At 36.9% G+C, this 17,900-nt stretch overlaps 1 protein-coding gene across 1 annotated transcript in view; it reads right to left on the minus strand.

Moving 5' to 3' along the window:
* CTTNBP2 (cortactin binding protein 2) overlaps positions 1 to 17,900 on the minus strand; it is a 182,490-nt gene that overhangs the window by 158,433 nt on the left and 6,157 nt on the right. The window contains exon 2 of the mRNA XM_007504190.3: positions 4,248 to 4,355. Coding sequence (XP_007504252.2) covers positions 4,248 to 4,355 — 108 coding nt within the window. The remainder of the gene's footprint in view (positions 1 to 4,247; positions 4,356 to 17,900) is intronic.

The following is a 17,900-nucleotide window of genomic DNA, read 5'->3' on the forward strand; positions in this document are numbered from 1 at the left end:
AAAATAAATTCACACTGCTAAATAGCAAGTACTTTTTGCTGGCTGAGTAATGGTAAAGAATTGGTTACAAAGGAAAAATAAAGTCATTAAATCATAAAACCAAATTTTCTGAAACTTATCTTGAACTTTCCCAAATACGGATGATAGGATAAAAATCTCACCTGCTTGTAGAGAAGAAAATTAGAACTGAATTTCTTCAGTGTTCCCTCAACCTCTGAAATCCTCTTGTCTTAAATAAGCATTTATTTCAAATCAATCAACAAGAATTTGTTAGGAGTTACTAATTGTTAGATAAAGTGCAATTCTTGCAAACATTTCTTGTCCTCAAGGAGGTTCATATTATAGTGGAGGAAAATAAATAAGTATATATAATAGGTGTATCTATATGTATATGCATGTCTGCACATGGAGGTGTGGGCACATATATAATGTACGTGTGTGTGTGTGTGTGTGTGTGTGTGTGTGTGTGTGTGTCTGTGTGTGTCTGTGTCTGTAGCTAGGTGGCTCAGTGGATAGAGTCCTGGGTCCTGAGTCAGGAAGACTCAAATTCAAATCCAACCTAAGACACTTGACTAGCTATGTGACCCTGAGCAAGTAGCTTTGCCCTATTTGCCTCAGTTTCTTTATCTATAAAATGAACTGGAGAAGGAAATGGCAGACCAATATCTTTGTGAAGAAAACCCTAAATGAGATCATGAAGAGTCAGACATGACAGAAATGACTGAATGACAAAATGCATGCAGAAATGTGTTTTTATATAGCACATATATAGGTATAGATATAGATATAAGATTTACTGAACACCTAAAAATATAAAATATTTGGAGAAAGGGCCAAATACTTAAAAAACAGAGGAAAATGAAAGGCTTCTGGAAGGAGAAAGAACGTGAATAAATCTTGAAGGAAGACAGGAATTCCAAGAAGGGATATCATTGCAGGAATGATACATCTGTGTAGAGGAATGAAGGTTGGAGATGGAGCAACATGTGGAAATCTGTAAGTGTGACAATTTGACCAGAATATACAGTATACTAAGGGAGGGCAGCCTGGGAAGAGTGGATAAAGCAATTCTGTGAAGGGTTTTCCATTCTAAACAGGTAAGCTTATTTTCTGTCCTAGAAAGAATACTAAAAGTTTCTTGAACAGGGGAATGAGATGGTCAGTCCTGTTCTCTAGGAGTATCAAATTATCAGTTATCTTGAGGGTAAATTGAAGAGTAGATACCAAATGCAGGGGGGGGCCACTTAGGGAGCTGCTGGTAATGATAGTCTGAACCAGGGTAGGAGCCATGTGAGTGAAGAGAAGGAAATTGAGGAGAAAGATTTTGGAGAGGGAACAAGATTGGGTGACAGAGTGAATATGGGAGGGTATGTGAGAAAGAAGATGGCCATAATTTGTTGATTGGAAACCTGGGTAAATGGAAAAATGATATTGTCTTGGAGAGGTATTGGGAAGTTATACTGAAGGGAGGGTATGGGCAACAAAAATAATAGGTTCTGTTTTGGATAGCTTAAGTTTAATAGGACATCTAGGATCCCTATCAGGCAGTTTGCAATGTAAGACTGGAATTCAGCAGAAAGATAATGGCTGGGAAGTCACCTCCATGCAGGTGAGATTTGAACCCTTGGAAGCTGATATGATCAACAAGCAGCAGAATACAGTAGAGAGAAAAATAAGAGAAAACCCATGATGTGTAGCCATATTTTTCAAGTACCTATAATCACATCTAACTAACCCAGGTTCCAGTCACAGATCTGCCACTAAGTAGGTATAGAACCCTCTGCAACTCACTTAATCACTCTGGGTCTCCACTCTCTTATTTATAATGAGAAGAGGTTGGATGAGATGCTGTTGGGTCCCTGAGTACATTAATCATGCTTTTCCCTCTACTGTTATTTGTATATGACAACATTGCCCTTTAAAGTCTACCAAAAATTACATGCAGTTGCTTACAAAATGCATGAATACACAAACCCTATTAAGTTCCCTCAAGGTTTGTATGCAAGGTACAGAAATAAGTTATCACAAGGCATTACACAGCAGACAGCATCTCCCAGGATAATTGGGGATGAGAAAGAGAAAAGATGAGGCTACATATGGATTATTCCACTTTTGTTTGGTCAGAGCAAATGATTCAGTCAGCCTCCATAGTGAGAGGAGCATTTGTACCTTTCCCAATCTAATCCTCTATGGCTATTTGGATGGTCATCATTCTATTCCATGTCTACATGAAGTATTTCAGGAAATGCATCTTTATGGAGACATCACTATACATTAAGATGGAAACAAACATGAATACAGTACACAAGCCAACAATGTAAATGCTCAGCAAGACCTAGCAGAAAAAATCCTTGTAACTTTGGACTCCTGTACCACTGCTCTGAGTGTATTCCCTCTTTCCCGAAGCATCTGCTCTTCCTTCTTTGAACGGACTGACTCCTACAAACATTATTGTTCCCAGCTTACAATTCTAGGCAAGATGTTGCTGGAACCAATTTCAGGAAGTACCTACTTTCTCAGAATTCCACACCTCCCTTTTTCATGCTCTACTAGTTGGATGCTGACATATTCTAGGATTTGCTACAATCCACACCTTTCTATCCACCTAACCCATTTGTCTTCTACTTCCCTTCATTACTAGTTAGAGAAGAAAGCTCACTTTTGGCTCACAAAACACATTGTCTTATTTATATACTTAAAACAATGACGACAACAACCAACCCTTTCCTTCATTCTTAGAATCAATACTAAGTATTGGGTCCAAGGCAGAAGAGAGGGAATGGCTAGGCAACTGGAATTAAGTGACTTGGCCAGATTCACACAGCTAAGAAGTATCTGAACTCAGGGCCAGTTGTCTCCAGACCTGGCTCTCTATCCACATAACTGCCTCTCTTATGTACTTTTACATGTTACGCCATGAAAGGAACAAAATTCAAGACAAGTATGTATTAAGTGCTTATTTTGTGCCAAGCACATCTACATTGTAGATATGAAAAAAAAAAGGGGGAAAGATAGATTAGTCCCTGATCTCCATTAGCTCACAGAGGTGGGGAGAGAGAGGAACAATTCCCAAAGGACTATGTAGAAGCAAGATCCAAAAAGGATAAATTGGAGATCATCTCAGAGGGAAGGCTTTAGGGTTAAAGACAACTGGGAAAGGCTTCTTGCAGATGGTGGGACTTTAACTGAAACCTGAATAAATCTAAGAGCACCAGGAAGGAGAGGTGAAGAAGGAGAGAGTTTCATGTATGTGGGCAGCCAATTAAAATTTCTGGGATGACTTGCCCAAGAAGTGGAGAAACAGCATGCTGCCTGCTTGGGTACAGTGTCACGAAATGATAATAAAGTACTATTTTACAACTTATCATGTGCTTATAATAGAACAATAATAAAACAGATAAGCTATCAATCATTTAAACTGATTTGACCCAGTTTTCCTTCCTCTTCAGATCTCTGTCAAGCCTAGCAGGGTCTTTCAGGATTCACTTTCCCCCAGCTCATCTATGTTAGGAGCATTGAGTCTCGGGGGCCTTCTCCTTCAGATTATCTCCAAAAATGTATAAAATATCAAAACTCTGACTATACAATGCCATTTGTAGGACTCTAATTTCAAGGAGGTCAAAGAGAAAACAAAGTGCTCTTTTATTAAAAAATATTCATTGCAACACTTTTTGAGATAACAAAGAACTAGAAACAAAGTGAATATCCATTCATTTGGGAATGGACAGATGATTTTGGTCCAAGGACATGATGGAACATTCTTGCACCATAAAAGAAATTTAGAGAAACAAGGAAAGATTTCTATAAACTGACACAGTGATGAAAGTCAAAACAAGAAAACAACATACATAACTATAACAATGCAAATAGAAAATATAATAATGGCCAAACTTGGAGATATGAGAAAATGTGCCATGTTCCTTGCACTGAAGAGATGAAGGTCTATAGGCAAGGAATATTTTATATGCTGTCAGAGTCAATGTGTTGGGTAGTTTTGCTGGATTTAAAAAAAATCTTTGTTAAAAGGAGAGGTACTATAGGTAGGAATATATTAGGAAATGAATGTGATATGAACTCAAAAGTCATCAATAAAACTTTTTACAAAAAAAAAAAAACATGAGAGATGGAATATAAAACTTGAAGTTATTTGAACAAATAAAAATCAAAGAACTTTGGAGGCTACCCCTTGGTGGAAAGATTAATTACCTAGAATATAAAATGGCAGTGGAATCCGCAAAGCAACTTACCCTCAATGCTTCTATGACAAGGTCTCTCGCTTCCAGTTCTCCTTCCATTACACTGAGGAGCATTCGCAGCTCTGGTTTACTGAGTGTGTCCACATCAAATTCTTTTTTCTGTAAAGGAGAAAAAAAGTGTTGAAATCACAACTTTATAAAAGAAATATGTAGCACAGCTCAACGTTTCCATTCTTTAAATAGTATAAAAATAGCCTGGCAATTTTTATTCCAATTGTTTGGCACATCCATGGCTGGACTATTCCACCAGGCATTTGGATATCTGCCCAGTGGCAGCTGGGTAGTCCTCATCCTTCTGGAATGGAAGGTGGAGATGGAATGGCCAGCAGCCAGACTTCATTTCTGCCTTTAAATCCATCAGCCATCATCAAAAGTTCTCCCTCCAAGGAACTTCCCCAGCATATGGGCAATATTTTCCAAATGGAATTATTTGGACAACATCAACATATATCCACCACTCAGGCACATTCAAAGTTCTTGGGGCCCAGGCTAGTACTCAGGCCCATTGGGTCCAACTATAGTAACTCACATTCTCATAGCTCTCTAATTAAGGTTTACAAAGCCATTTCCTCACAAGAACCCCAAGAGAGATTTTGCAAGTATTATTAACCCTATTTTTTACAAAGTGTTCCAATTATTTGATCTCTTATATATAGTCTTCTGGTTAGAATATGGAGACAGCCTAGGCTAAAGTACATATGTACTTCACAGAGAAGGCACATTTCATTCTAGAAAGGATCTAGTTTGATTTATAGAATGAATCTAATAGGATTCCCCCAGCCCCCAAAAGATTATTCAATCCTTGGATCTTGAATGATCTGACCAGAGCCTGCCATCCAGTTATATAACAGATGTTTTCCTGTAGAGCTGTATACAATGAGTATTTTTAAGACAAATCTGCTTCTTAAAATCCCTAAAGTAGATGCTTTCATTCATACTCCCTCATTTTTTGCCATGTACGTTCATTTTCTACCCATAGTTTGTCTAAAAATGGCAAAAAACATTCTAATCAACAATAATAATCATAGCTAGTATTTATGTAGCATTTTAAGGTTTTCAAAGTGCTAGTTTACAATGATTATTGTGCTATTATTATCTTTACAGGTGAGGAAACTGAAGCAAATGGAGGTTACCCAAGCTCACAGAGTTATTAAGTATCTAAGGTGGAATCTGAACTCAGCTCTTCCTAATTCAAGATTCAAATTTCTGATCACTGCACCATCTAGCTGCCTATTCTACACTTGATCTTAGCCAAAAGGCGGAGAAGCGATCTAGCTGCCTATTCTAATTAGACTAGTTTGTGCATCTTCTCTACTGGTGCCATCTTTCAAGTCATCAAATCATTCCATTTATACTTTTTAAGAACTGGGGGGGAAACAGCTATTAAGTTACTGAGAAAGTATTTTTAATCAACCTATCTTTCTGTACCCTTCCTGCTATATATGGCACTATACTCCCATCATAGGATCCTAAATATTGGGTTGTAAAGGATGCTGTAATGAATTCAACCTCACCTATGATCCTTTGCACACTTAAATTAAAGAGAGGTTTATGGGACTTGGCCAAGGTCAAACAATAATAGGAAACTGAATCAAAATTTGCCCCTAAATTTCCTGCCTCCAATTCCAGGATACTTTGCATTATACAATGCTGCAATAGGGACATATTTAAAGTAAAAGAGAAGAATGCAGTTTACTACTCTTTAGGGGGCTACTAATTGTTAATGCTCTTAAGGTAAGTTTGGGTCTTTTTTTTGCTGTTACAGAAAAAATAGTTAACTGGAGAAATGACAAGAGGAAAATGAGAACTACTAGGAAAAGCAAAAAGAATGCATAGCTTTAGTGAACATCTACTTCCATATTTACCTTTGAGTCTAGCTCTATAGACATAAATCAAAAAGCTGAAAATAGAATGTATATTTCTAATAGGCAGAGATAGGATGTATTTTATAAGAGTCAATTTCCTTGGAAGTCTTTTAATCCCAGTCCAATAATTTCAATATACTGACCATAATAAAAGACAAATACTTGCTTTTCCCATTGAACTGAGAGAAGCTTTAATTTATATGTTGTTTAGAATGTCATATTTTTTAAATATTAATTAGTTTCTTTTAAAGGTTTGAGTTAATAATCATGCTTGTTTCTCAAACCATATGCTCCATCTTATCAAAACATTTGTTTCTCATAGTCTCCATTTCAGCTAACTGGACTACTGCTAGCAACTCTACATCCAAAACATCAACCATTCTTCTTCCTCCATACCTTCCCACAAGTGATCTACCATGTTTGAATATAAGGTCTCCTCCATTTGGCCCCACAGAATTGCTGCCTTCCAGGAGTCACTTCCTACCCAAGGTCTTTCCTGATCTCTCTAGTTATTTGCATTCTCTCTGAAAGTTATTTTGCATTACTTTGCACATACATTGGCTTTGCCTATTGGTACATCTCTCAGAAGAATGTAAGCTCTAGAAGGGCAATGATTATTTCAGTTCTGGTCTTTGTACCTATAGCACCTTGCCCCATGCCTTACACATATTTGGTTGTTGTTCAGTCATGTCTGACTCTTCACAACTCCATTTGGAGTTTTCTTGGCAAATATACTGGAGTAGTTTGCCATTTCCTTCTCCGGTTCAGTGACTGCAAACAAGATTAAATGATTTGCCTGGGATCACACAGTTAGCAATGCCTGAATCTGGACTCGAACCCACGTCTTCTTGACTACAGGCTTAATACTCTATCCACTGTGCCAACCAGCTGCCCTTACCCAGATCAGGCACTTAATAAATGCTGAACTAAGGAATGACAAATAATATTATGTACTGCAAAGATTCTGATTTGTATTGAAGATCAAGGGATGTGAGCTGGTTATTATCCCATTATGTGATCAAGGGTAATAAAAACACATCTCTATCTTTAATATTCTATCAATAAAGTGGATCATTATTAGAATGCTGTTATGATAAACCTTAATATACCAGAAATTCATAGAATGCTACAGTAAGGGAATAATACAGTCAGAGCTATGCTTTAGGAAAATCCCTTTGGCAACTATGGAAGGTTGATTGGGGTAGAGATCTGGAGCAAGGAAGTCCTCTGAGAAAATGACTATGATACTCCAGGTGAAAGGCGATGAAGACTTAAGATGAAGACTTCACTGGCTATGCCAGTGAAGAAAGATGTGAGACAAGTTATGGATGTAAAACTGACAAGACTTAGAAATTTAGTCTTAGATGTTGCCTGAGAGTGAATCCTGGGAGCAGTAAGTGCCTTGTCCAGGGTCACAAAGTCAATAGGTTTGGGAAGTCATACTTAACTCAGGCTTTTACAATACTGAGGCCAGCCCTCCATCTTCTGGCATGCTAACCTTTTCACTTCTCCATAAACAGAACTGCTAGAAAAATACATTTCGAGGTTAAAAAGCAGAAAAGGGGGTTATAATCTCTTTTTTACGGTTACCATTAAATCTGGGAATTTTCTCCAACTTAATTTATTTTTCAAAATTATTAAGATCATTAATTATTAATGTTATATTAATATCATGTATTAGTATTTATTATATTAATTAGTTATTATTAATATTAAATTTAAAATATTAAATAATTGATGTTATATTATAGTAATAGTGCTCAATCACTAAGTAACTAATTGTTACTATTTTGCATTCCTTAAAAAAAAGGTGTTGACATTCAGAAAACAAATAAAAGTTTGTTTTAAATGAAATTTTCTGTATCTTAAGATGTTAACAAAGCCTGCTAACCTCATTTCCTATAAGTATTCTCAAAAGAATTTTCTCTCTATAGAAAGAGATCTGAGAAGAGTTACTGTATAATGTCGCCTATAATTTAGAGGGGAGAAAGCCTTGTACTTTGTCCCCATTTTCTCCCATCTTTAAAAAAACAAACAAAAAACAGCCTTTCATTCCATGCTACTATCCTTTTAAGCTACCATTCTATCTTGTCTCCTTTCAAAAAAAGGCTAAAAAAAAGCTATTTATCTCAACCTTTTGCAATCTGGTTTCTCACCTTATCACTCATCCAAACACTCTCTATGTTACCAATGACCTACTAATTGCAAAAGTTCATTGCATCTAACAAATCTTCTTTCATGTTAGTTTTTTTTTTGTTTTTTGTTTTTGTATATGAAAATGTTTATTGGTTGGTCCACATGTAAAAAGAATGGCCTTTTCCCTTGGAGATATACTCTCCTTCCTACGTTTTTATGACATGGCTCTCTCCTGGCTATCCTACCTATTTGGCTACTTCTTATGCCCTTTTCCTGAACCTTCCCTATTCCTCTTTCCCATCCCGATTTGAATTCCCCAGAACTTTTATCCCCTTCCTAGATGACCTCATCAATTCCCATGTTTTATAATTTTTGGCTCTATGTAAAAGATTCCCAAAACTGTATCTCTCCAGATCACGTCCCTCCTGAATTCCCTTCTTGTATAACATAACTCTTGGACACATCTCCAATTGAATAGACAAAAACGACATCTCAGGGCAACTATGTAGAAAGGTGGATAGAGTGCCCAGCCTGGAGTCAGAAAGACTCATCTTTGTGAGGTCAAACCTAGAATTAGATCCTTACTAGCTACGTGACTCTGGACAAGTTATTTAACCCTGTTTATCTTCCATCCGGTATCTTTGCCAAGAATATACCAGATAAGTCGATGAAGAACTGGACATGACTGAAATGAATGAAGAGCAACATAAGATATCTCAAACTCACCATAGAGTACTAGTTAAAGTGCTGGACTTGGATTGAGGAAGGCCTAGGTTCAAATCCTGATTCTCACAACTATTTGCTATAAAACTCTGGACAAGTCCCAACTCTCTAAACTTCAGTTTACTCATCCCTAAAAGAAGGGGATTGGAATCATTGGTTTCTGAGGTGCTTTCCAACTCTAAAGCTATGATTCCATGACCTATCTCTATCCCTTTCTTTCATTTGTACAACCACCACCCAAATTCTGACATTCTCCACTCTGCTAGACTATTGCCACAGTCTCTTAATTAGTTCCTCGGCATCCAGACTCTGTTCTCTCCAATTCATCTTCCACGCAACTGCCAAATCTAAATTGTTTTGTCTTATAAAACCTTTTCTTCTGTCTTGGAATCAAGGCAGGCGATGATAGATGTGCCTCAGTCAACTTACTGATTTGTTTTGTTAAGATTGTATTTGTTACAATGGAGAATGGAAGAGAAAGAGTTTAAAATTTTTAATTTAGTCAATCAATATTGATTCTAAGACAGAGGAGTGATAAGAGCTAGGCAACTAGGGTTAAGTGACTTGCCCAAGGTCATCCAACTAGGAAGTGTCTGAGGTCACATTTGAACCTAGCAGCTCCCATCTCCAGGTCTGGCTCTCCATCCACAGAGCTACCCAACTACCCTTCAAATTTATTTTCTCAAAGCATTGGTCTGACCACACCATTTCCTCACTCAAGAAAATCTGGTGGCTCCTTCTGTTTCCAAGGTCAAATACAAACTCCTTTAGCTTTTAAAGTTGTCCTTCATAATCTCCAGCTGACTTTTCCACATATTTTTCTTCTTCAAGGTCTTTATGATCTGATCAAACTGAACAATTTGTTTTTCCCTATCCCTTTCCTCCCATCTTCCATGTCTAGTCCTCTGCACAAGCTATTTCACATACCTGGAATGCACTCTCTCCTCACCTCGAATTCCTAGGATCCCTGGCTTCCAGCAGAGAGGCAATCCAGAAGCCAGCCTCCTTTCTTAAATATACACCATCTGGGGCCCTTCAGCTGCTAACAAAGCTAGCAATTGCTACATTTTTCCCCCTAACAAAATACAAGGTTTTGGGGGCTTTTTTGTTTTTGTTTTTCATTTTTAGAGCAGAGATTGTTTAATTTTTGTTCTGGTAACCCTGACACTTAGCATGGTAGGCCAAGCTTAGAATCTGGAAGTCTCCTCTTCCTGAATTCAAATCTGGCTTTGGATACTCACTAGCTGGGTGCCCCTGGATAAATCACTTAACTCTGCTTGCCTCAGTTTCCTCATCTAGAAAATAAGCTGGAGAAGGAAGTGACAAACCACTCCAGTATCTTTATATCAAGAAAGCCCCAGATAGGGTCATGCAGAATAGAACCCAACTAAAGAATGACTGAAACAATGAACACCTAGCACAGTGCTGGACACACACGTAGATTCTTAAACTTAATTGGACTTGCTGAATTTAATTAAAACAGAGAGCTCACTAAATCATTCAAAGTAGCATTGATCAGCCAAACCAAAATAACACTATACTTCCTGACCACATTTACTGTAAAAGAAAATAAAGTCAAACACCTTACAAGTGGGATGAGTGAATGGCTTGTTGTGACAACTTGGGCAGACGAATGATGAGGCATGCTTCCTACCTCCTGGCAAAGAGGTGATAGACTACATGGGCAGAATGAAGCATAAATTTTTCAGTCACGGTCAATGTATTAATTTGTTTTGTTAGACTGTGTTTGTTACAATGGAGGGTGGAAGAGAAAGAGGTTTTTTTTTTTAATTTTATTTTATCACCTTCTTGTAAAGCCACAAAGGTTTGAAAACCAAAGGCTGGCCCTTGGAGGAGCACACAACACAAGGACATCAAAAAGCATCCTTAGGAAAAGGCAGGCTAGGAAATCCATGGAAACCATTCGGTATAGTTCTGTTTTCAATTGCTTGGAATCATTTGGGAAGGAAAAAATAACCTCTGTTTTGAATTTTCTCTGGGCAGACACATTTCAAGAGCAGATTGACCAAAAAAACCCTCAACACAACACATTGCTGAGCTAAGTGCATTCTGACTGCCATTGCTGAATTCTGCAGGGGCCACCCAGGCAAAAGTTAAGCCCTAACTGTGCCAGCAGATGCAACGGTAATAGCAAAAGTGCTATGGTGTCAGAGGATGACGGGATCATGGGTCTGAACATAGCAATGACCTCAGAAAACACAGTCTAATCCCTTCAGTATACATCTGAGGAAAAGCAGATCCAGGGTGACTATAAAGTCAAAGCCTTCTAAGCACTACTCTTAAAGCTTTCTGATCACCTTATATCTTACACCACATCATACACACATTTCTACCTAGTTCCAAAGACAAACCCTTTCTAACCCTTACCTTCTGTCAGAATCAATTTTAAGTATCCATACTAAGGTAGAAGAGCAATAAGGGCTAAGCAGTTGGGGTTAAGTGACTTGCCCAAGGTCACACAGCTAGATTTAAACCCAAGAGTTGTCTCTAGGTCTGGCTCTCTATCCACAGAGCCATCTAACTGCCCTTAAAGCCCCCCTTCTGTTCCTTGAGCAAAACATTCCTTCTCCCTTTCTGGCTTCCCAGGCTTCTTTTAATTTTCAGGTTAAATCCCACCTTCTACTAGAAGTCTTTCCCCAAATCTCTTAATTCTGGTGCCTTCCCTCTATTAATTATTTATCCTGCAGACTGTAGATAATCATTTGCATGTTGTTTCCCCTATTAGAAACTGAGCTCCTAGAGGGCAGGGACTGTCTTTTGCCTTTCTTTGTATTCCCAGAATTGAGTGCAGGTCCTGGCACACAGGAGGCAATTAATAAATGTTTCCTGACTTACTGACTTGTCCAAGGTCACCAAAGAGGTAGGAAAAGAAGTCAGGTACATTGACTGCAAAGTCAGGGACCTTCACCCCAAACTACAACTTCCTCTTTACTTTGGATAGCTGTAAATTAGACATGGCAGGGCATGACTAAAGTCAGCCAGTTGGGGAACCAACTTGTCCTAATGTATAATTATGAGGCACAGTAAGAGTCACCTCTTAGATCTACTCCTAGGATGAAGCATTGATGCTATAAATAGAAATTTTGAAGCAGGGATGCACGTCAGAGCAAAAGAAAGATCTGTTTCTTTCTAGATGCTAAAAGAGTGAATCTCTAATAGTCAATTTTGAACCCAGTTAGTTATTGAAAGATAACACACAAAAAATGATATTGTAATGGAAGGGACAATGGATGAGGGGTTGGGAAAGAAGTTCTACCATGCCTGCCATTGACTAGTTGTGTAATACAGGAGATATTACACCTGCTCTACATCTAATTTTCTTCATCAGTAAAATGAGGAAGGATTAAGCTACATGGCAACATCCAAGTTTTTTCTTCCAATAGTGAGTCACATGATCAGAAATCCATATGTGCAGCTTACATTCTTTTAAAAATCACTAACAAGGACACATAGCCTCTTAGGGGTTTTAAAATATGGATTCTGCACCCCCCCCCATACAAAAGCAATACATAAAATGGCAATTGACCTCTGGAACATGCCTTGAGGCTACTGTCCCAGACAGACCACAGATTGCAGGAAACTTCTTACATAATTATCTATGCCTAAAACATTGTTCTAAAGAGCCTAGAAAATGCATTCTAACTACTTTCCATAGTATCATCTACCTTTTATCTTAGTATGTAATATTTTGGTAGTAAACATTTACTATTATTTGGTAAAAAGTTCAGGATAATGGAAGATCATTAGCTTTAGAGTCAGAAGTCTTGGATTTGAATACAGGTTCCATCACTTACAACCTATGTCATCTTAGGCAAATCACTTCATCTTTATATGGCTCAATTTTGTCATTGTAAAATGAAAACAATTACTAAATGAGATGAGGACTAAGATTCCTTCCAGTTCTAAAATTTGGTGATCTATGATTTGTATGGTGCTAATAACTATTGTAACATTTAGAAACTGCCCACATTGTTTTCTTCTGAATGATTCAATGTTTTTATCAAAGGATATGTGGTTTTGCAGCAACTAGGAAGAACTGATGGGGGAAAAAAGAAAAAGTAATCAGACTTTTGAAATTTGCAGACAAAAATCAAAATTTAAATACTTGGCACTAAAGAAAAATACTAATATTCTCACATTCTTTTTTCCAACAGAGATAAAGGATACATCCCCTGTAAGTCACAAAATTCAAATTGTATCCAAATGCAGCTGAGGTGCTCTAGTAGAATTAATCTTTCAAGAAAAATGTGAGAATATTTATTTCTAGGGTACTTTCAAACTACCTGATCTTTGTTCGCATCAACACTGCTTCATAGGTTAGTACCTCTGTTCTGTTTTATAAATTTAAGAAACTGAGGTACAAGGAGACTAAATGACAATGACATAAAATCAAGTAAGGTCAAGAGTTAAATTAGGACCTAGATTTTCAAGCTTTACAGAGGTTATTACTAAGGCCACTCAAAACTATTTTATTGCCTCCTTCCTGTGAGGTAGGGTATAATTTGTCTATCTGCTTTAGCAAGAATCTATGCAAACAGAGGCAACAGCATGGTAGTCTCCATATACTTCAAAGCTACACTCATAGTTTCATGAATCATTCTAATAAATAACTAAGTAGTCAGCTTATATGACTATAAAAGGATGAAAACTTTATGTTGATTAGGAATTTATACAACTGACCTAGGTTTACAGTGTTAAAAACCAGAAGGTTAAAATAAATGCATCTGAACACTTCCAGCTTGTCCATTTGAACTCTTCTCTAACAATGGCAATTTTAGCATTCCCCTTATCTGATTAAATGCATATAAACACAGTACAAGCCTACACACACATAGGTGCCCACATACAATTTATACTTATATTTAAGCTAGCAAAGCAGCACTTTGTAAGTTAGGACAAGATCCTGAAGTAATAAACTGGACCAGGAAACAGAAAGCAACCAGAACCTGCTCTTGGGTATAATGACATTTGACTATGAGAAAACTAAAATGAAAACCAGAGAATAAACAAATGATGGAGGCATTCAGATACACAAGCCAGGGCAACTTCCTCTTTCCTCCATAACCTTGTCTTCCTCCTAGAAAGAGGTATTTTAGAAAGAACAAAGCAATGTTTTCTATTTCTACTTTTTTTTTGCCTTTCAATGTTACAAGAGCCCTGCAGAGGGTCTCTGTTTAAAATAACCTGCAGGAGGCAACAGTCAGATGAAATAAATGTTATTTTTTAAGAAGCTCAAATTGCATTTATAAACATTGTCTCCAAGATCCAGCTTGATACAGCAAATCCCACCACTAATATTCAAAAGAATAACTGGAGACACCAAGAGATTAAATAATGTGCTTTCAGCTAGAACTCAGACCTTCTAAAGAAATTCTACTGTTGTTTAAATACATTAAAGTTTCAAAACAAAAGCACTCAGGAAACAAGCATTTAGCCCTCACAGCAATATTAATTGAGCTATACTGCATTTGCTGTACATAACATTTTAACTGGCACTCTGCCTACTGAATGGATGCAAATATTTAATACATTGCAGTGTAAATAAATTAAAAGAATTAAAAGGCTACATACTGGAAATCACGTTAAAAAGACATTAAGATGGTTCTCAATATTTGTGTGCATGTTTCTTACTAATGTCAACAGACAGATCATGTGCACAATTATGGCTGCAGAGAAAGGACTATTAAAATACTTGTTTTACTTATATTTCCATTACCTAGAACATAGGTACTAAATAAATACTCCTGGTTGACAAATTGCTTCTTTTGTTTTCACTCCTCTACTTAGTATAATTTAAGAGTATAATATACTCAGTATAATTTTACAATCCTCAGCAATACCAAAGTTATTTTCTTTCTGCCCATTTCCAAAGGTTAAGCCAATGCTGGAAATGAGATGTTACATCAGCCTTGTTTAATTAAGGTATTCAGATAGAGAAATCTAACCTCTGAACCAGTACTTGTGATAAGGAAGAAGCAGGGAAAGCCAGTGTTCTCCGAGTTCATTTAATTATTTAGTTTTGCCCCATTATGGATTGATCATAGGGCCATAGATCTAAGTATGACTGAAAGTGACCTCCTACTAGGTCATCTAGTAGTTCCTCATCTTACAGGTAGGAAAAATAGGTTAAGTGACCCCTACAAGATTACACAGTTAGTAAGAGAAGTATTATATGAACCAGGGACTTCTGAATTCAGAGACAAGATTCCTTCTACTGGACTATGATGTTTCCTGAATAATTTATACCCACTCCCAAAAAGTCTTTCCTTCCTTCTCTCCACTTCTTGTTAGCTGTATTTTCCCCAAGTCCCAATGCTGTAAGGAAAACCATGACCCACCAAAGGGTCTACCAAGATTGAAATTGACGGAAGAGCTCAGGATTGGACATGAATGCAAGAAGACGGTAAAAAGGAAAAAAACTGTCATTCCAACTACTTTTTTACATATCAGTTCCAGTTCTTAATAGAAGATTCAAAGGGAAAAACTGGTAGTCACAAAAATGAAAATGAAAAGGGAAGCAGGTTAAAATGAATGCAATCTGAACACTATCAGCTGTTCCATTTGATCTCTTCTTTAACAATGGCAATTTTAGCATTCCCCTTATTTGATAAAAAAAAGTAGCCAAGTAAAAAGGGAAGAAATAAAGAGGGGCATGGGAAAAAAGGAAGTTTTAAATATAAGGGAATCACCTGGGGCAAGATAGGGAAAGATTAATGATGATGTTCAGTGAACTATATTAATTCACTACCAACTATCTGTTAATCTACTGGTCAATATTTCTTTTAATTTTAACATAAACAAAGTGAAACAACACTTTAATAGGAATGAACACACCCCATACTGTGTTTTGCTCAATTCTGCATTTGCAGTAGTAGGAATCAGGTGATTTGCACTAATTCATCCAATTCTCACCCATGTGCTTGTGAAAAAGTGTGTACTTTTCAAATGGCTGATATTGGTGAATGCCTGTGAACCAGATTCACTGTGGGAAATTAACTAGCCTCTACCAGAATAAATCTAAGGTTTAAGACTACTGTCTCTGCCCAGTTTTATAGAAATATGACCAGAACTGTGATTGCATTGCTACAAGAAGCTCACAGGAAAGCCTTTCTTTGACTAATGCAAATCATCACCTTCCCTGCAATTTATAGTCTTAGAAAACTGCCTGGGGACCTTGGGAGATTAAGTAACATGCTCAGAATAGCACAGCCAATATGTCAGATGAGAAACTCGAATCCAGGTTTTACCCAATTACATGGTCAGATTTCTATGAACTATACCACACTATATAAATAATATGTACATATTTACTGCAATTACCACTATTTGTTAGGAAATTTAGCACAAGAACAAGGCAGCACAAAAAGAAGACAACAACAACAACAACAAAATCCCCCAAACCACTAATTAGAATATTTGATTTCTTTGCAATGCAAAGTAACAAGTTAACCAAACTCCTTAACTGTTTAGGACAGATATAACAAATTCAAGTAGAAAGGGATCTCTGGGGGCAATTTACAGACTTGGAAAACCACAAATTAACATTATCTATATTGCATTGTATTTTTATTAAACATTTCCCAATTACATTTTGATCTGATTCATCCTCACGGGGAATTTGGGGGCAGTTTGCTGCCAGTGGGCTGAAAGTCTGAAACCTCTAGTTTAAAGTACAAGACATAGGCATCTAGGAAAACCGCAATTAACAATACAGGGGTAGATAAACCTTCAGGGTGCAAAAAACAAGATCTAGCAACTAAGAGAGTTCCTATCCAGAGCATTCATAAATCAAACAGGTGGCAAGGAATCATGCAAAATGGGATAAACCTGTTAGTGTTCCTGTAACAATCTATGATCATCAATGGCAGTGAATTAATTTATTTGGACTTCAACACCTCAATATCCTATATACTATATAAGGAAGGTTCTTGAGAGATGAAGGCAGAAAGACAATCTGGATTTTCCTCAAGTATACACAGAAGAAGTCTAGTCTAAATGCTATACAGTTTTGGAAATGATTTTCCAAATATGTAAAAAGGAGAAGATACCAAAATGGGGAGAATATCTATGTTTTTTAATTATTATTTATCAAAGAGAACATGAAAGGTAACTGAAGAAAAATGTTGGTAAAGCTAACCTTTAGACCTCCCACATTCTGATATCCATAAAATCTTTATGAAAATGATCATGTCTATAATAGCCTTGTTAAAAATATGAGGAGGGAAGAAATAGGCTTTTGCAAACAATTCTATGCAGTAGACCAAAGGTTCACAACCACAAAACTGAGTAGCAGGTTCACAGAATACAAGCTGTATTTATTATATGATGATTACAAAAAGCATTTGATTTGGTAGGGGAAAATATAGCCTGAGAGGTGCTATGACAATGAAATATCCTTCATGCATTTTTTAAGATGAAATAAGAAGCCTTAATAGATGCAAGTACTGTGATGATTTTGTTTAGTGATGCTCTGATTACCAATGAAAAACAAGTCAGAGGTGAGAGAGCACACCACACCTTTGTATGCTGACTGAAGATTACACTATTGACAAGGAAGACATCCTACAAAGGGTCCAAATAAAATAGAGATTTCCTATAGATGGCAAGGTTGTCCATACACTACTGTTTGCAGATGATACTGTACTAAGAGCATCAACTCAGAATGCTACTCTTCAATGAGATCTAGGATCATTCAGAAAAGATTAGCCTTGAAAGCCATACAAGAAAAAAGAAATTGATGAAGAACATACATATGTATATTTAAATGTATGTTTATTATATATGTATGTGTATGTGTATACATACACACACACACACACACATATATATATATTGAGAGAGAGAGAGAGAGAATGAATCAGTCTATAGATTAGGACAGGTGGTTAGATGAATAGTCCAC

The sequence above is a fragment of the Monodelphis domestica genome, chromosome 5 (assembly GCF_027887165.1).
Source record: "Monodelphis domestica isolate mMonDom1 chromosome 5, mMonDom1.pri, whole genome shotgun sequence".
NCBI classification, from domain to species: domain Eukaryota; kingdom Metazoa; phylum Chordata; class Mammalia; order Didelphimorphia; family Didelphidae; genus Monodelphis; species Monodelphis domestica.